Raw genomic sequence first — 15,768 nt, forward strand, 5'->3', positions numbered from 1 at the left:
GACAGCCTCATGTTCGAGATGACTCTCAGGTAAGGGCAAAACTAAAGGTAACCCTGCCGACTTACCAGGTGTAACCATGGCTGTCCAGAGGAGGGGTTGTCCAAGCGTGGCCCCTTTAAGACAGGTGGACTTCAACTCCCAGAATTCCCATGTGATGGCTGGGGAATTTGGGAGTTGAAGTCCACCTGTCTAAAGGGCCACGTTTGGGCACCCCTCCTAGAATCACCCCAGACAGTGAGTTGGGTGGTATGTATGTTAAATAAATTAAAAATAAATTAAATAAAAATGAGGATGGTTGAAAGTCCCGTCGTGTTACCGTAGTGGGAGGAGGAAAATTGAGCCTTGCAGTACAGTTAGGCCTTAACTTACGACCACAATTGAGCCCAAGATTTCTGTGGCTAAGTGGAACATGGGCCAAGTGACTTTTGCCCCATGTTACGGCCTTTCTTGCCACTGTTGTTAAGTGAATCACGCATTAGTCACACTGTTGTTAAGTGAATCGGCTTCCGCCGTGGGCTTTGCTCGTCAAAGGTCGCAAAGGGGATCACATCGCACACACACACACACGGGACGCTGCAACCATCATAAATGAGTCAGTTCCCGATCGTCTCTGACTTCTGATCATGTGACGATGCAACGGTCGTAAGTGAACACGGTCGTAAGCTTTTCCAGTAACAACGTAACTTTGAACGGTCCCTATTCAAACTCTTGTAAGTCGAGGGCTACTTATCCTAGGTTGTAAGCAGTTTTCCGTTGAGTCATAACTTTGAAGTCAGTAAGTGAGTGGTCGTAAGTCAAGGACTATTCTGCATGTGCCTGTTCTGACCTAGGCTTCCGAGGCAGTAAAAAGCACACGCTTGGCCCCAAAACCCTCTTCTGATTTCAACGGCTTTGAATTGTGTTCACTCACAGCCCGTAATGAGTCCCAAATAGTTTGAAAGAGTCCTACAGTATTCTGCCAAAGTCTTTCGGGATAAGGCTGATAAGCACCCACCTTTACTCCCTTGAAACGCGGCCAAAGACCTAATTGCTCCCCTTTATGTCCTATGGGGGGGGCAAAGGGGGGGTGGTTCGCCTGCCCTTAACATCCCTCTTCCCTCCCAAAGCATAAGTGGCCTATACTGAAGCCCTCACACTCACCCGATGCTCTCGTTGTGTCGTCCCCCCCCCCCTCCAGGGTCCAGGTGGCCTCCGTGAGTGACCACGTCCTTGCTGAAAATTCTGCTTTACGTCGGCTTCCTGAAGCCCAGCGAAGATCAGGGGGGCATCTACGAGCTCCTGCACGCCTGAGCGAAGGGCCGGAAGACGGCCGGGTGCCCAGGCGGGCAAGCACAGAGGGGCCACTCTGCCCGAACGGTGGGGGCATCGCAAAGCGCAACGTTCGAGGAAAGCCCCCTCCTCTTTCTGGAGCGGAAGCCAGACCCGACGGGTGCTTTTTTAATTAGTTCAGAAAAACTGAATAAGTGGCAACTCGCCATATTTGACCTAAAATAACTCGAGCCAGAAATGCTGCTGCTCTTGAGCAGTTTTTGGGGGGGTCTTTTTCTTTCCTCGTCGCCCAATTTCTCTCGGGCCCACTCCCCATTTTCTTCTGCATTTAAAGGATGGCGGGAGGCAGTGGGTGGGCTAAGCGTGGATCCTTTGGGGGGGAGCACAGGGAAAAAGGCATCCAGCAAGGCCCTCGGGGGGGGGGGGATGTTGGGGGATAAAATGTTGCCCCATGGGTGTCGGAGGGGAAACGCCGGATCAACTCCGTACCTAGCTAGCTTTCCGGACTCCCGCCGGCCAGGAAAGTTTCCTCTGGAGCTGGGTTTAAAAAAAAGCTTGAAGCTCTTCCTTGCCTGCCGTTCTGCAGCGACCAATAAAGGAGAATATTATAGCTGGGGGTTGAACTGTGGGGTCCTTGGGGGTCTCCTTGCAGGCGTTTTCGTTCCCCAAGTAGGTAGAGCATCATCAATACTAGAAGGGAGGAGGAGGAGGAGGAGGAGGGAGGAGGGAAGAGAAGAAGGAAGAGGAGAAGAAGGAAGAGAAAGAAAGAGAGAGAAGGAAGAATGGGAGGAAGAGGAAAGGAAATGGGAAGGAGGAAGAAAGGAGAGGAAGAGGAGAAAGAGAAGGGAGTGGGAAAAAGTGAGAAGGAAACAGAAGGAAGAATGGGAGGAGGAGAAGAGGTGGAGAGGAGGAGTGGGAGAAGGAAGAAGAGAGAGAGGAGAGAAGAGAGAGAAGAAGACTGGGGAGGAGAAAAGGAAGAGTGGGAGAAGGAGAAGAAGAAGATGAGAAGAGAAGGAAGAGTGAGAAGAGAAGGAAGAGTGGGAAGAAGATGAGAAGGAAACAGAGAAGGAAGAATGGGAGGAGGAGGAGAACGAAGGGAGCAGAAGAAGAGGGGGAGGAGGAGGCCTGTGGGGTCCTTGGGCTCTCTGCTTGGGGGCCTCTTGCAAGCGTTTCATTACCCAACTAGGTAGCATCATCAGTGCTGGAGGGGGGCGTTTGCAGGGAGGAGGAGAATTGGGGGGTCCTGGTGCTCTCTAAGCTGGAATGTTTTCTTGCAGACGTTTCATCCCAACTAGGTAATGTCATCAGTGCTAGAAGGGAGAAGGGTTTGCAGGGAGGAGGACAGGTTCTTGCTGCTCTCTGAGCTTGGTGATCGCCTTACAGACGTTTCATTACCCACTAGGCAACGTCAGCAGGGCTACTAAGGAGCGTGGGTTGCACTTCTAGCCCGTGATGTTACCTAATTTGCTCGCTGCAAGAAAACCGCCAGGCTCAGAGAGAACCAAGGACCCCCGTCCTCCTCCTCCTCCTCTCCTCCTGCAAACGCCATTCCTTCTCACACTGATGATGTTACCTAGTTGGGTCATAAAATCTGCAAGGAAAACCAACCTGAGGCCTCTCACGCCCTCCAACCTTTTGCCATTGTACCCATCGGAACGGTTTTTTTGCACAAATGATGGGAGCCAAAGCACACACTGTCTCCCCCCCTGAGCCCCCCCCCCCGCACAGAGGAACCTGCAACATTGCCCCCTGGCCATTACCACCTCACCCCGGTGCATTGCACCAGCTTCAGCTCGCCCAAGGTCCCCGTCGCCGTTTCTGCAGGGGGCCAGATTCTTTTTTTGGGGGTGGTGGTAGGCTGGTGGGTCATGATGTAGCTGCCCCCAGCCCCCCCCCCTCCTTGTCCAAGACAAGCCCTCGAGAAATCTGCTCCATCACGACAGCCGCTTTTGGGGAAAAAAGAGATGGAAGCCCAGCGCCTGGTTAAAAAAAAGGCAGCGTGCCAGGCGCTGGCTGCATCCTTGCTCGCTTGCAGGCGTTCTCTTGGCACCTGGCAGAACTTTCTGGAACAAAAGGGGCAGCCTGTTCCTCATCCGGTCCCCTTCCGTGTGGTAAGGGTTTGGCCCCTTTAAGACCTGTAGACTTCAATTGCGGACTGGGAATTCTGGGAGTTGAAGTCCAGGTCTTAAAGGGGCCGAAGTTGGCTACCTCTCCTTTCGAGGTTATTGACTACACCCGCAGTCTTGGGGCACCCTGGGAAGCTTCGCCTACCCATCATCCCCTTGGGACGATCGGCTGCCTCCCAAAGCTGTTTTTTTTTTCCCCCCTTGAAGAGGTTTCGCTTCTTATCCCAGAAGCTTCTTCGATTCTGGTGAATAGAAAAGATAAATTCCTACTATTCAGTCAGAAGCAGGGAAGCTTCCCGGACAAGGATGAACTCTTCAAGGAAAAACAAAGCTTCTTTGGGAAAAAAAGCACTTTTGGGGGACAGAATTGAGATCGTTTCTCCCTCAGGGCAGATTTAGGTCTGGGGGCCCCACTTACTCCTCCCCACCCACCAGCCACAAACAGATATTATGTCCCCGCAGCATAAACCAGGATTCCTCCGCCACTTGGTTCACAGCACACAGTCAACCCACTTGGTCGTTTCTGTACAAATCCGGAACATTTTATACAAAGATTTCATTTATCGCTTTTTTTTTTAAACAAAACAAACACCACACAACAGGCAACTTGGGGAGGAGAGGGGGGGGGCACGTCCAACTGCTTCCATTGCAGCAAAGACCCCTCCCACCCTAGAAATGGGCAGTCACGCGATCGATCTCCAGGAGGTCCTCCAGGATCTGTGGGAAGGAGGGAGGAAGAAAAGAAGGAGAATTCTCCGTTCAAGAATCCTTATTGTGGTGGTGGTCTCTTGCGTTGATTTATCCTGCAGCGATTTGGCTGCATTCCTTCCCTCCCTCCCTCCCCTCCCTCCCTCCCCCCCCTCCCCGGCTGCTCACAATGTCCGGCGTGGTGCCGATTTTCTTGGCCAGCTCGCTGCGCTCCATGGTGCTCAGGTAGAGGTAGCGGTTGAGCAGCTCCCCGTCCAGATGTTACGGACGGCGTTCTGCAGGATGCGCCGGTCCACGTGCAGCATCCTAGCGGAGGAGGGAGAGCGCGGGAAGTGAGGTGGCCCGAGATCCGAGGGTGCCCCCCCCTCCCCGCTCCCTTCGGGGCCTGCGCCCGCCCCTCTGTGCCCCGGGCGGTACCTGAAGGCCCGGGGTTGAGGCCGGCGTGGTGGGGCAGCATGGAGGTCAGGGCGTTCTGCAGCATCAGGAGCCGCCGGTACGTCTTCTCCTGCATGGGCAGCAGCAGCCCCATCCCTCCGTCCAGCGTGGCTGCACGAGGAAGAGCACACGGCCTCTGGGTCACCCTTGATTGACGGCCTGTCGCTTAGCGACCGCTTGGAGTTTCAGGGATCCCAAAACTGGGGCTCTTGACCCTCCTCAACGCCCTCATCCATGGGGGCTCAGCACCCAGACGGCATTTCCCCATTTCCAGGTCCTTCAGTCAGGGACTCCCCCAACTCTCTCTCTTATTTCTATTGTGGCTCTTATTTCCTCTTTCTCTCTTCTCTTCTTATTCTTATTCCATTTCATCTCTCTATTCCATTCTATTCCATTTCATTCTTTCATATTCTTTTCTATTCTCTTCTTTCGTATTCTACTTATATAGAGCCGAGGTGGCGCAGTGGTTAGGGTGCAGCCTGCAGGCCACTTCAGCTGACTGTTCTCTGCAGTTCGGCGGTTCAAATCTCACCGGCTCAGGGTTGACTCAGCCTTCCATCCTTCCGAGGTGGGTGAAATGAGGACCCAGATTGTTGTTGGGGGGCATATGCTGACTCTGTAAACCGCTTAGAGAGGCTGAAAGCCCTATGAAGCGGTAGATAAGTCTAACTGCTATTGCTATTACTTTACCCTATTCCTGTTCTATTTATTTCCTATTCCTATCCTATTCATTATTATTTTTTATCTCAATGTTTTCCCTAGAACTGGCGTTTATTCCTGTTTCTGGCCCAACACCCACCCACACCCACCCATAATTAACAATGGGTCCGCCTTGGCTTTGCGACATTCACTTAACCACTGCACACAATGTTATAAAATCAGGTCCCTTGGTGACCCGTTTTACAATTGCCATGACTTAATACCAAAAGTGCAGCCTAAACCAGAGTCCTTAAGTAGAGGACTTAATCTGGGCCACAACATCTACCTACCTACCCTCTCTCTCTATCTACTGTATTTCTCTCTCTCTCTCCCTCTACCTACCTACCTACTCTCTCCCTACCTACTGTATTTCTCTATATTTCTCTCTCTCTATCCCTCTACCTACAAACCTACCTACTCTCTTTCCCTACCTCCCTACTGTATTTCTCTTTCTCTCCCTCTCTGTCCCTTTATCTACTACCTACTTTTTAAAATTTGCCTCTTCAAAACCTTGGTGCTCTTATACTCTGGTGCGTCTTATACTCTGAAAACACAGTACTTGGGTAATGAAACTCTGCAAGAAAACCCCATATTCTAATCTGGAAACCTCAACAGAACTAACAAAAGACAGCCAGCGCTCCCAAACATGCAAGATTTTCCCCGTGCTAACACAGGAAGGTTGTGTGAATGGACTAGAGCATCACCCAACCTGGTCTCCAGAATCCCCTGCCCCACCCCCCTCACCACTCGCTCACCAAACCAGGTGATGCTTGTTCTCCCAGGCTTGGTCTTCTTAGCCGGCCCTTCCAGGCTCCCCGCACGGCTCCTCCAGAAAGCGTTGACGTGGGCGCCCACGTGGAAGTCCGCTCGGCGGAGGAGCCGCATCCCGCCAAAGCTCTCCTTCGCTGCAGAGGAAGCAAAAGGCCCGGGGGGGCTGGGAGGGCGGGAACCAGAGGTGTCAAGAGTGAAACATGGGCACTACTTTCAACTTGCATTAAAGGTGTGTGTGTGTTAAATGTTGAGTACAAACCGGGTTTAATTTTGGAGAAATGAAACTTCTGCAGTTAAATGGGAACTTGGGAGACTCTGGAAACTGTCAAGGTCAGGTCAACAGGTGTGCAGGAGGAGGCAGATGGTTCCCATAGCAAAAAGAAATTGTTTATATGATCTATCGTATTTTTCGGAGTATAAGACGCACCTTCCCCCCCCCCAAAAAAAGAGGGTGAAAATCATTTTTGGCCACCTGAAACCACCCCCCCTTCAGAAAAATGGACGTGCAGAGGGTTTGGGAGGCCTGCAAAGTGCTCCTGGGGGTTGGGGAGGGCAAAAACGAGCAAAAAACAGGCTGCTTTTTGCTCGTTTTTTTGGGGCCCTCCCCCCCAGCCCCCAGGAGCCCTCTACAAACCTCCTAAAGACTATGCATGCCCCCTTTTTGGCAAACTCCGTTTTCCCCCCGAAAAATGGCTGTTTTTTGCTCCTTCCTCCCCCCCCCCCCAGCCCCCAGGAGCATTTTGCAGGCCTCTGCATGCCCTATTTTTCACAAGAACGAGGCGTGTTGAGGGTTTGGGAGCCTGCAGAGTGCAAAAACTTTTTTAAAAATTTACCTCTTCAAAATCTTGGTGCGTCTTATACTCTGAAAAATACAGTAGTAGAAGCCTGAGGGTCAGGCTGGAACTTCATCGTTTAATATTGTGACCTGGTGCCACGGGTTGGGCTCATCTCAGCCGAGGTGGCGCAGTGGTTGAGTGCAGCACTGCAGGCTACTTCACTAACTTCCGTTCTGCAGTTCGCGTTTCAAGTCTCACCGGCTCAGGGTTGACTCAGCCTTCCATCCTTCCGAGGGGTGAAATGAGGACCCGGATTGTTGGGGCGATATGCTGACTCTGTAAACCGCTTAGAGAGGGCTGAAAGCCCTATGAAGCGGTATAAGTCTAACTGCTAACTGCTATTGCTATCTCCTGTTCTTATTTAGGATTCCATTTATTGGCTGCCCATGTTACCATCAAGGGACCCAAAGGTGCTTTTTTCCAAAAACGTTTTCTTTGAAACGTTTCGCTTCTCCTCCAAGACTCTTCTTCAGTTCTGACTGGGCGGGAACGAAGAGGTTTACGTTCTTTCTTTGTTATATTCTCCTCAACCCAGAGGACTGTCAAGAATATAAATCCTTCCACTCTCCACTGGTCAGTTAGAACTGAGAAGCTTCTTGGGACGAAGAGCAAGAAGTTTTCAAGGGGAGAAAAAAATTATGAAGGAGCCCAGCTGTGCTTTTGCAAAAAGATCCTTTGGGACAGACAGAAGTGAAACTGGATCCGAATCTCCCAGAGAAAGAGATGGATCTCTCAGCCCGTCCCTCTTCCCCAGAGCCAAGAAGATACGTTTAATGAACCGTAAATTCCTCTGCTTCTTCTCACCTTCAGGCAGGTACATATACCCAGAGTTCCGGTCCCTGTCGGACACTGCAAAAGAAAGTCACTCTTTTTCAGCGGTCGTAACTCTAATGAACCGTTATAAGTCGAGGACACCATATTTTTTGGAGTATAATGCATTGCGCCCCCCCCTTAAAATGGGTGAAAATTTGGGTGCGTCTTATCACCAAATGCAGTCCCGCCCACCCCACCAGCCTCCACCCTTTTGTCTCTGTCTCTCTGCAATTTGCCTCCTTGCAGCAAACAGTAAACGGCCTGTTTCAGTACAGTTTGATTAGCACAAGCAACTGCCTCCTGACCACCAGCTGTTTCAGGCTGCAGGGACTGCCCGAAATGGGCACAAAACGGGGCACATGGAGACTGAAAACGGGGTGCCTGGAGGCGGCAATAGGCAATGCCAATTCCTGCAGCCTGAAGAGATGACTTAGGAGCCGATCCAACCGACTATCAGCTGCTGGTGCTAATCCGCTGTGCTGAAATTGAAACTGAAACTGGCTGTTCACTGTTTGTTGCAAGGAGGCAAAAAATTTTTTTCTTGTTTTCCTCCTTAAAAGCTAAGTGTGTCCTATACTTCGGAGCGTCTTACGCTCCTAAAAATACGAGTGCGCGTTATCTTCCTGGGATCACACAGTTCCCTGGTGAATCCAGTTATTCTTTACAGATCAATCCCTGCTCCAAAGCCCCTTCTTCATTCCCTGCCACCCCAATACGCATTGTGCAGCATTGGGGTGCACAGAGAACCCCGCCCCCTAGCCTCGGCCACCCCCATCCTTTCCCAAGTCCCCCCACCCCCCCCCAGACGCACCAAGGAACCCCAGCTGGGCGTTATCCACCATGAATCCACGCTGTAGACCTCCAGGGCTTGGCGTCCTGCGGGCGAGAGAGAGAGAGAAGCGGGAGGTCAGCAGAGGCCCAGGAGGTGGCCTGGAGGGGTGTGTGTGTGTCAGTGTATGGGCAGCCCTCCCCACCCTGCTTGGGGTCCCCACCCGGACGAGTGAGAGGGTCTTGCTCTCCTCCTGGTAGCGCACAGCGAGATGCTCTTCATGACATCCGGCCAGGATGAAGTTCTTGACGCTGATCATCTGGTGGATGTAGCTGGGTGTCGATGAAGGCCATGCCGTCAAGTCGTTGTCCTTCAGGCTCCAGAGGAAAATCTGCACCGGGGGACAAGCAGGAGGGTGGCAGGTTGCGTTGTGACCCGCCAGCAGCCAGTGAAGCTGGCAGCAGATTCGGACAGTGAGGAGGGTTGGGGAGGAAGATGGCCAGTCCTGGAGTCTGGGGAAGGCTCTGAGGAGGGCTCTGTGTCGGAGGCAGAGAGGGGCCAGGGCCGTCTGACAGTTATCAGCTGCCTTCGGAGTCGGACATCAGTGGGGCAGAAGAACAGCTGGAGCCTGTTCCCAGTGTGCGCATGCGCAGAGTTTGCCAACAGGAACAGCTAAAGAACAGGGGTCGACTTGGAGTAAGGCCACAGGTGGATGGTGAATGGCCCCTCCCAGAGAAAATAAAAGGGGAGCGAAAGGGGAGTGGATTTGCAGGAGGCACTTAGTTCATTCCACGTATTCCGGCGTCTGAGAGATCTCGGCATGGCCAGTCTCCATGCCTGATAAAAGGCCAGGAATTGTGAGCTATCTTGAAAGACTGTGGGAGAGTAAAGACTTTCCTGCAGAGGAATTCACTGTCAATTTAATAAAAGGGGTTTATTGGGACGAGGACTCAGCTTCGTGCTGCTGGGAAGCCTTGGTCAGAACACCCTGGCTCTCTAGAATTCACCCCCGCCTCCCCCAGCCCCCTGTTCCCTAAACCTTGGCCCCGGGAATCAACATCTGGAGCAAGAGCCGGCTCTTCTCTTATGGCCCCACACGGAAGGGCTCACCTCCTGTTCTTATTTAGGATTACGTTTATCGGCTTCCCATTTTACCATCAACTGACTCTGGATGGTTAACATACAGGGAATCCTTGACTTACAACGGTCTTTTAGTGTCCAATATTACAACAGCTGGAAAAAAAGGGACTTGTGACGGTTTTTTTCACACTTTATGACTGTTGCGAACGGTCGCATGATCAAAATTCAGCAACTGGTGTGCTCATGGCGGTTGCAGTGGCCGGGGGGGGGGGGGGGGAGACCGTGATCCCCTTTTGCAAACTTCTGGTACCCAAGTCAACGGGGAAGACAGAGTCCCACTTAACATTGTGTGACTAACTTAACACTGTGGTGATTCGCTTAACATCTTTGGCTAGAAAGGTCGTAAAATGAGGGAAAACCTCACTTAACAACTTCCTTGGTTATCCATGGAAACTTTGGGGCTCTATTGTGGCTGTGATTCAATTTTACCAAGCTTGGACACAATGGAAACTGGATACAAAAAAAAAAATACTCAATCCTAATCTCTCTGGTCTGCTTGCACCCCCCCCCCACCAACCTCCGTCACAGCCCCCCCCCACCACAATTCATTTGTCACCCCAATTCCCAAAGTCCCAGGGCTCCTTGGTGGGCCCAGAGCTTGGTGCTTTGATTGCAGACATTTCATGACCCAACTAGCGAACATCTGTGCTAGAGGGAGTGGGTGTGCAGAAAGGAAGAGGAAAGGAGAGAAGGAGGGAGAAGAGGAGGAGGAGTTTGTGGAGAGGAGGGGACTGTAGGGCCCTTGGTGTTCTCTGAGCTGGGTGGTTTCCTTGCAGACGTTTCGTGACCCAACTAGGGAACAGCATCAGTGCTAGAAGGAGGAGGGGTTTGTGGAGAGGAGGAGGAGGACGACGACGACGACGACGACAACGACTGTGGGTCCTTGGTGCTCTCTGAACTTGGTGCTTTCTTGCAGACATTTCATGACCCAAGTAGGGAACACATCAGTGCTGAAGGAAGGGGGGGTTGTAGAGAGGAGAGGAGGAGTATGAGAAGAGAGATAGGGACTGTGGGGTCCTTGGTGCTCTCTGAGCTTGGTGGTTTTCTTAACCCAATTGGTAAAGACCCCTTTCTTCCAGCCCTGATGAGGATACTTAGTCAAGTCATGAAACGTCTGCAAGGAAACCACCAGGCTCACAGTTCTCCTCCTCCGCCTCTTCTTTCCTCTTCCTCTCTTCCTCCTCCTCTCCACAATCCCCACTCCCTTCTAGCACTGTTGATGTTCCCTAGTTGGTAACGAAACCGCCATCAGGGAGGCACCAGCCGTAGCTGGAAGAGAAGGAGTGCCGCCTGGCCGCTGGCCCTTTCGGGGTCCCTGAGCGACTCCCTTCTGGCCGATGGCCGACACCAGGTAGCCGTTGCAGTGGCAGAGGGCAGTCACCGCCCCTTCTGCTCCTTCTCGTACAGCACCTTGAACTTGTTCTTGGTGAGGGGCTGGCCCTGCTCAGGACCACCTCGATGATGTCCATGATCGGATCTGCACCAAGAAGGACAACGGGGAGAATCAGAAGACAAGCTGGAAGGGACCTCCGAGGCCTTCTAGTCCAACCCTGTTCAAACAGGAGACCCTAAATCAACCTTTCAGTAGTGAAAACTGGAGTGCGTGCCAGCTTCCGAGTTCTGTCGTGCGCATGCGCACCGGCCAGCTGCTTTCTTGGGGTTCCCACGCGCATGTGTGCGCCGGAACCCGGAAGAGCAGCTGGCCGCCGCGAGAAAGCCTTTTATTTCAGAGCTGGTAGCATCGTCAGTTACAAGCTGATTAATACTGAAGTCTAAATTACATTCAGGCACTTCTTCTTGAGCACATAATGCTCTGAATGCCCTCCACATTATTGCCAGTGGAAGGAAATGAAAGGGGCCGATTATGGAAGGAGAAGTAGCGAGACCAGCTGTCCGGCACGCATGCAGGTGACGGAGCCCGGAAGAGCAGCTGGCGTCGGTGCCCGTACTCACTCACGAGAGGCTCTGTGTTCCACCTCTGGCACGCCTCCCCTAGATTCGCCATCCCGGCCCTTTATGGTGCCCTCTGCAAACTCCGTCATTCAGTGGCCGAACCTCTGGAATGTGTGGGACTGACACGCATTGGGAATTGGGAGTTGCAACAGGGGGAAAAGCTTCACCGGGGAGGGGGGAGGGGGTTGTGCTGTGTGTCTGTGTGTCTGTCTGTCTCACCCGTCCCCTGCAGGTGACTTCTTCTCCCTGCATCAGGCAAGTCCCGACGGCAATGTAGCCCTTGAGGCCGGAGACCGTTTCCTCGCTCTTCAGAGCGACCGTCTTCATGCAGGTCACGTGCCCCACTCCTCCTCGATCCTGCAGAGCAGAGGAGGGGGAAGAGGATGGGATGGGGGGGAGGGGGCTTTTAACCACCATAACAGAACCCCAAATGTCTGTTTTGCTGAGCGAGGCATTCGTTAAGCCCGTTTTGCTCCCTTTCTTGCCATAGTCGCTAAGCGAATCGCTGCAGCTGTTAGTCATTATTGTATTGAGGGCTTGCTTGCTATGGAGTTATTACTTGACCATGAGCATCTGATCTCCACGCCCCCCCCCCAAAAGGATGGGGGGGCATGGATCACAACGCCCGATCCTACCTTTGGGGCTCTGCATGAATGCACCCCTCCCCGTGAAAGCCTCCCACATTTTAACCCCCCCAAGGATCCCCGTCTCCCCTCTTCTCACCTGGTGTTTGGGGATGGTCTCCCAGCTGACCGGAGAGATCATCTGGATAGAAAAGGCTTTCCTGCAGGAAGCATGTAGCGTCATCTGCAGAAGAGAGAGGGCTCTCAGAGAGGCGAGGGGTCGGGGTGGGGGGGAGACTGAGCTCCAGAGTGAGTAACCAATAAAAGGAGGGGGAGGGAAACGTAGCTCAGGGTTGAAATGAGGCTCTCGCTGAGCTTGGAGGTTTTCTTGCAGGCCTTTCACTAACCACTAGGGAACATCAACAGCGGACGAAGGGAATGGTGTGTGTGTGGAGAGGAGAGGACTGTGGGTCCTTGAATGCTCTCAAAGCTTTGAGGTTTTCTTGCAGACGTTACATGACCCATCTAGGGAACCTCATCATTGCTAGAAGGGAGTGGGGGTGTGGGTGGGGAGCAGGAAGAGATGGGGGAGGAAGAAGAGGAGGAAGCAGGGCGGAAGAGGAGGAGAGAACTGTGGGGTCCTTGGTGTTCTCACAGCTTGGTGGCTTTCTGCAGACCAGTTCATTGCCCTACTAGGGAACACCATCAAGAGAAGAGGAGGAAGAGGTGCTGCTGTTATTCTGTTATTAATATACAAGCCCAGAAAGTCCCTGTATTGAAATCCAGCCATTCCTGCCTCATTTAAGGGCCCATCCCCCACTTCTCCTTCCCTGCCCCTGGCCCCAAAGACCCTCCCCCGGCAGGACCACGGGAGAAGGGCTTCAGGGGTCACCTTCTCTCGGGCGAGCTGTCCTCTCTGGACGCCCCTGGTGGAGTATCTCGCCCGTTCTCCCCCAGCGCACCACCCTCTCAATGGTCTCGAACCTCCTTCTCCTCTCCCGTCATGTGGGGGATTCGGGTGCAATGGTTGTTGATGCTGTGGACACGGCGTACACCTAGGGCTATGAGGAGTTTCGTTCCGGCCTCAGGGGAAGAGACCGGATATGTGGCGCGAAAGGAGGGAGGGATCCCTCTCAAAACCGTTGAACCGCGAAGCGCAGCCGTTATGCAAGCTGAGATCCGAAATCCACAACCTTAACACGCGGTCACTCAGAGCGACGAACTTCTTTTGATACCGAAGAAGCCTTTTAAGGGCGTAATCTGAAGCCGCGTGACGACAAATGCAGGAAGGAAGCAGAGGGAAGGGAACAAGGCTGTCTTGTGTTCCCGGTGCAATTCAATTTCCAAGCCGCTTTAGCATTCCCCCGAGCACCCAGCCCTACCTTGACTCCACTGATACGCTACGTAGTGGGCGGTGCAACGCAGCGGATCTTCCGGACAGGCCACGGCGTGTCGTAAGAAAGATAGGCGGGCAAGACGCTGATGGCCAGCTCCCCCTGCAAGGCAGGACACAGTCACCTCCCCTCTACCACCGGGGCTCCAAACTTGGCAACTTTTAGAGTGGTGGACTTCGGTTCCCAGAATTCCTCAGCCGCCGCGATGATGTTGACGCCCACAAGTCTTAAAGTCACCGGGTTTGGAGACCCCCTGCTCGACCAAGTTGTGGGTCAGCTCTAAGGATCGCAGCAGGGCAGTGTTCTAAGCGGGGGGGGGGCTTCCTCGCTCTGACCCTGGGCAGGCTTACCTGGCGTTGAAGTAGAGGAAGCCCTTGGGCAGTTGACGTTGTGGAAGGGGCAAAGGACTCATGGGGCCGTCTATTGGTCATGGGGTGCAAGCGCAGGGCTCCCCGGGAGTCACCAGCAGCCAATGGGGCGAGGGCCCACAGATGAACACCTGAGAAGGAACACAGCGGCTTCTGGTGCAAGGAATTGTGTTCTCCAGATGGGCCTTCCCGACTCCTTCGGAGGTAATAAGCCCCACCCCCCACCCCCAGATTTTGGGTCCTATTCATCAGATGCCCCAAAGCGGCTCTTCCCCGACCGTCCCACCAGGAGACCCTCCTGGCCTGTGCCTGTGTCCCCCCCCCCCCCGCCCTCCAGGAATTATTCTCCTAACCCCCGATAGCCGTAGATGTCTTCAAAGTACGGAAGCGAGCGCCGCGTCCTCGGGGGCTCCCGCTTCCTCGCCCCCCACGTCTCTCGGACTTCTTTTTGGACGGCCTGATTTCTTCTCCCGGAAGTTGATGTGTGGGGAACCTGGTTGGAGAGAAGCAGGTGAGAAAGAAAGAAAGAAAGAAGAAAAGAGAGAAGAGAGAGAGAGAGAGAAGAAAGAAAGAAAGAAAGAAAGAAAAGAGAGAAAGAAAGAAAAAAGAAAGAAAGAAAAGAGGAGGGAGGGAGGGGAGGTAAGGAGACAGAGAGAAAGAAAGGAAAGAAAGAAGAAAGAAAGAAAGAAAGAAGAAGAAAAAGAGGAGAGAGAAAGAGAAAGAAAGAAGAGAAGAGAAAGAAGAAGAGAAGAAGAAAGAGGGAGGGAGAGGAGGGGGAGGTAAAGAAAGAGAGAAGAAAGGAAAAGAAAGGAAAGAAAGAAAGAAGAAAGAAAGAAAGAAAGAAAGAAAGAAAGAAAGAAAGAAAGAGGACGGAAAGGAAAGGAAGGCTGAGGGGGAAGCTCACAGCCGCGAAGGGGGCTACCTTTTTGAAGCGCACTTTGAGGTTGGTCTGGGCCAGCGGGGAGTCGTGGTTGAAGGCCTCGTAGATGAGTAGCTCTTGCTCCACGTGAACCTGGCAGGAGAAATGGGGAGCCGGGTGAGGGATGCTCCATCCCGGGGGCTCCCAACGCGCAGGTTTAAAGACCTTAAATCAGTGTTTCTCAACCTTGCCCCCTTGAAGATGTCCGGACTTCAACTCCCAGAATTCCCCAGCCAGCGAATGCTGGCTGGGGAATTCTGGGAATTGAAGTCCAGACATCTTCAAGTTGACAAGGTTGAGAAACACTGTCCTAACCCACTGCGCCACCTCGGCTCTTGAAGCGCAGCATTCTGTCTCTATAGGACAGTGTTTCTCAACCTTGGCAACTTGAAAATGTGCGGACTTCAACTCCCAGAATCCCCCAGCCAGCATTCGCTGGCTGGGGAACTCTGGGAGTTGAAGTCCGGACATCTTCAAGTGGCCAAGGTTGAGAAACACTGCCTTAAATAAAGGGAACAGGTTCCCCAGTGAGCGATGTGTTGTTGGGAGAAGAAATCCGACCCAAAGGAAGAGATCTCCACAGATCCCGGATCCTTCTCCACTGGCTCTCTGCAGGAGGAGCCTTCCCAGTTTCCCTTTCTAAAAGCCTTCTTAGGTTTAAAAGAAAATAGAGCTTTAGGCAAGCTTTAAAGGCCAGTTGGTGCCATAACGGGATCCTTGAACAAAAACAAGTTTAATTTCTGTGCAATCAGAAGTCACGACTCTCTGATCTCCTGTCTTAAGATGTCCCAAAGATGCTTTTCCAAAGGCAATTACTGGACTTCCTTCGTTTCTTTTTCCTTGAAAAGGTTTCGCTTCTCACCCCAGAAGCTTCTTCTGTTCTCCAGAAGTACTTCTTCAGTCGCTCAGAACTGAAGAGCTTCTGGGGTGAGAAGCGGAAGGTCTTCAAGGGGGGGAAAACCCCAAGAAAGTCCAAGAATGACCTGGAGGAGGTGGACATCCTGT

At 52.7% G+C, this 15,768-nt stretch overlaps 1 protein-coding gene across 1 annotated transcript in view; it reads right to left on the bottom strand.

Moving 5' to 3' along the window:
- Positions 1–3,974: 3,974 nt before the first annotated feature.
- CPSF1 (cleavage and polyadenylation specific factor 1) overlaps positions 3,975–15,768 on the bottom strand; it is a 43,611-nt gene continuing 31,817 nt past the window's right edge. Inside the window, 26 exon segments of the mRNA XM_032223049.1 lie at positions 3,975–4,112; positions 4,272–4,363; positions 4,366–4,409; positions 4,521–4,530; positions 4,533–4,649; positions 5,993–6,142; positions 7,649–7,693; positions 8,469–8,817; positions 10,891–10,949; positions 10,952–11,017; positions 11,020–11,040; positions 11,735–11,876; positions 12,243–12,326; positions 13,045–13,065; positions 13,067–13,137; positions 13,465–13,512; positions 13,515–13,600; positions 13,827–13,851; positions 13,854–13,877; positions 13,880–13,933; positions 13,936–13,975; position 14,139; positions 14,198–14,225; positions 14,228–14,305; positions 14,308–14,333; positions 14,765–14,856. Coding sequence (XP_032078940.1) covers positions 4,065–4,112; positions 4,272–4,363; positions 4,366–4,409; positions 4,521–4,530; positions 4,533–4,649; positions 5,993–6,142; positions 7,649–7,693; positions 8,469–8,817; positions 10,891–10,949; positions 10,952–11,017; positions 11,020–11,040; positions 11,735–11,876; positions 12,243–12,326; positions 13,045–13,065; positions 13,067–13,137; positions 13,465–13,512; positions 13,515–13,600; positions 13,827–13,851; positions 13,854–13,877; positions 13,880–13,933; positions 13,936–13,975; position 14,139; positions 14,198–14,225; positions 14,228–14,305; positions 14,308–14,333; positions 14,765–14,856 — 1,821 coding nt within the window. The 3' untranslated portion in view covers positions 3,975–4,064.

This window comes from Thamnophis elegans, chromosome 8 (assembly GCF_009769535.1).
Source record: "Thamnophis elegans isolate rThaEle1 chromosome 8, rThaEle1.pri, whole genome shotgun sequence".
In the NCBI taxonomy this organism is placed as follows: Eukaryota; Metazoa; Chordata; class Lepidosauria; order Squamata; family Colubridae; genus Thamnophis; species Thamnophis elegans.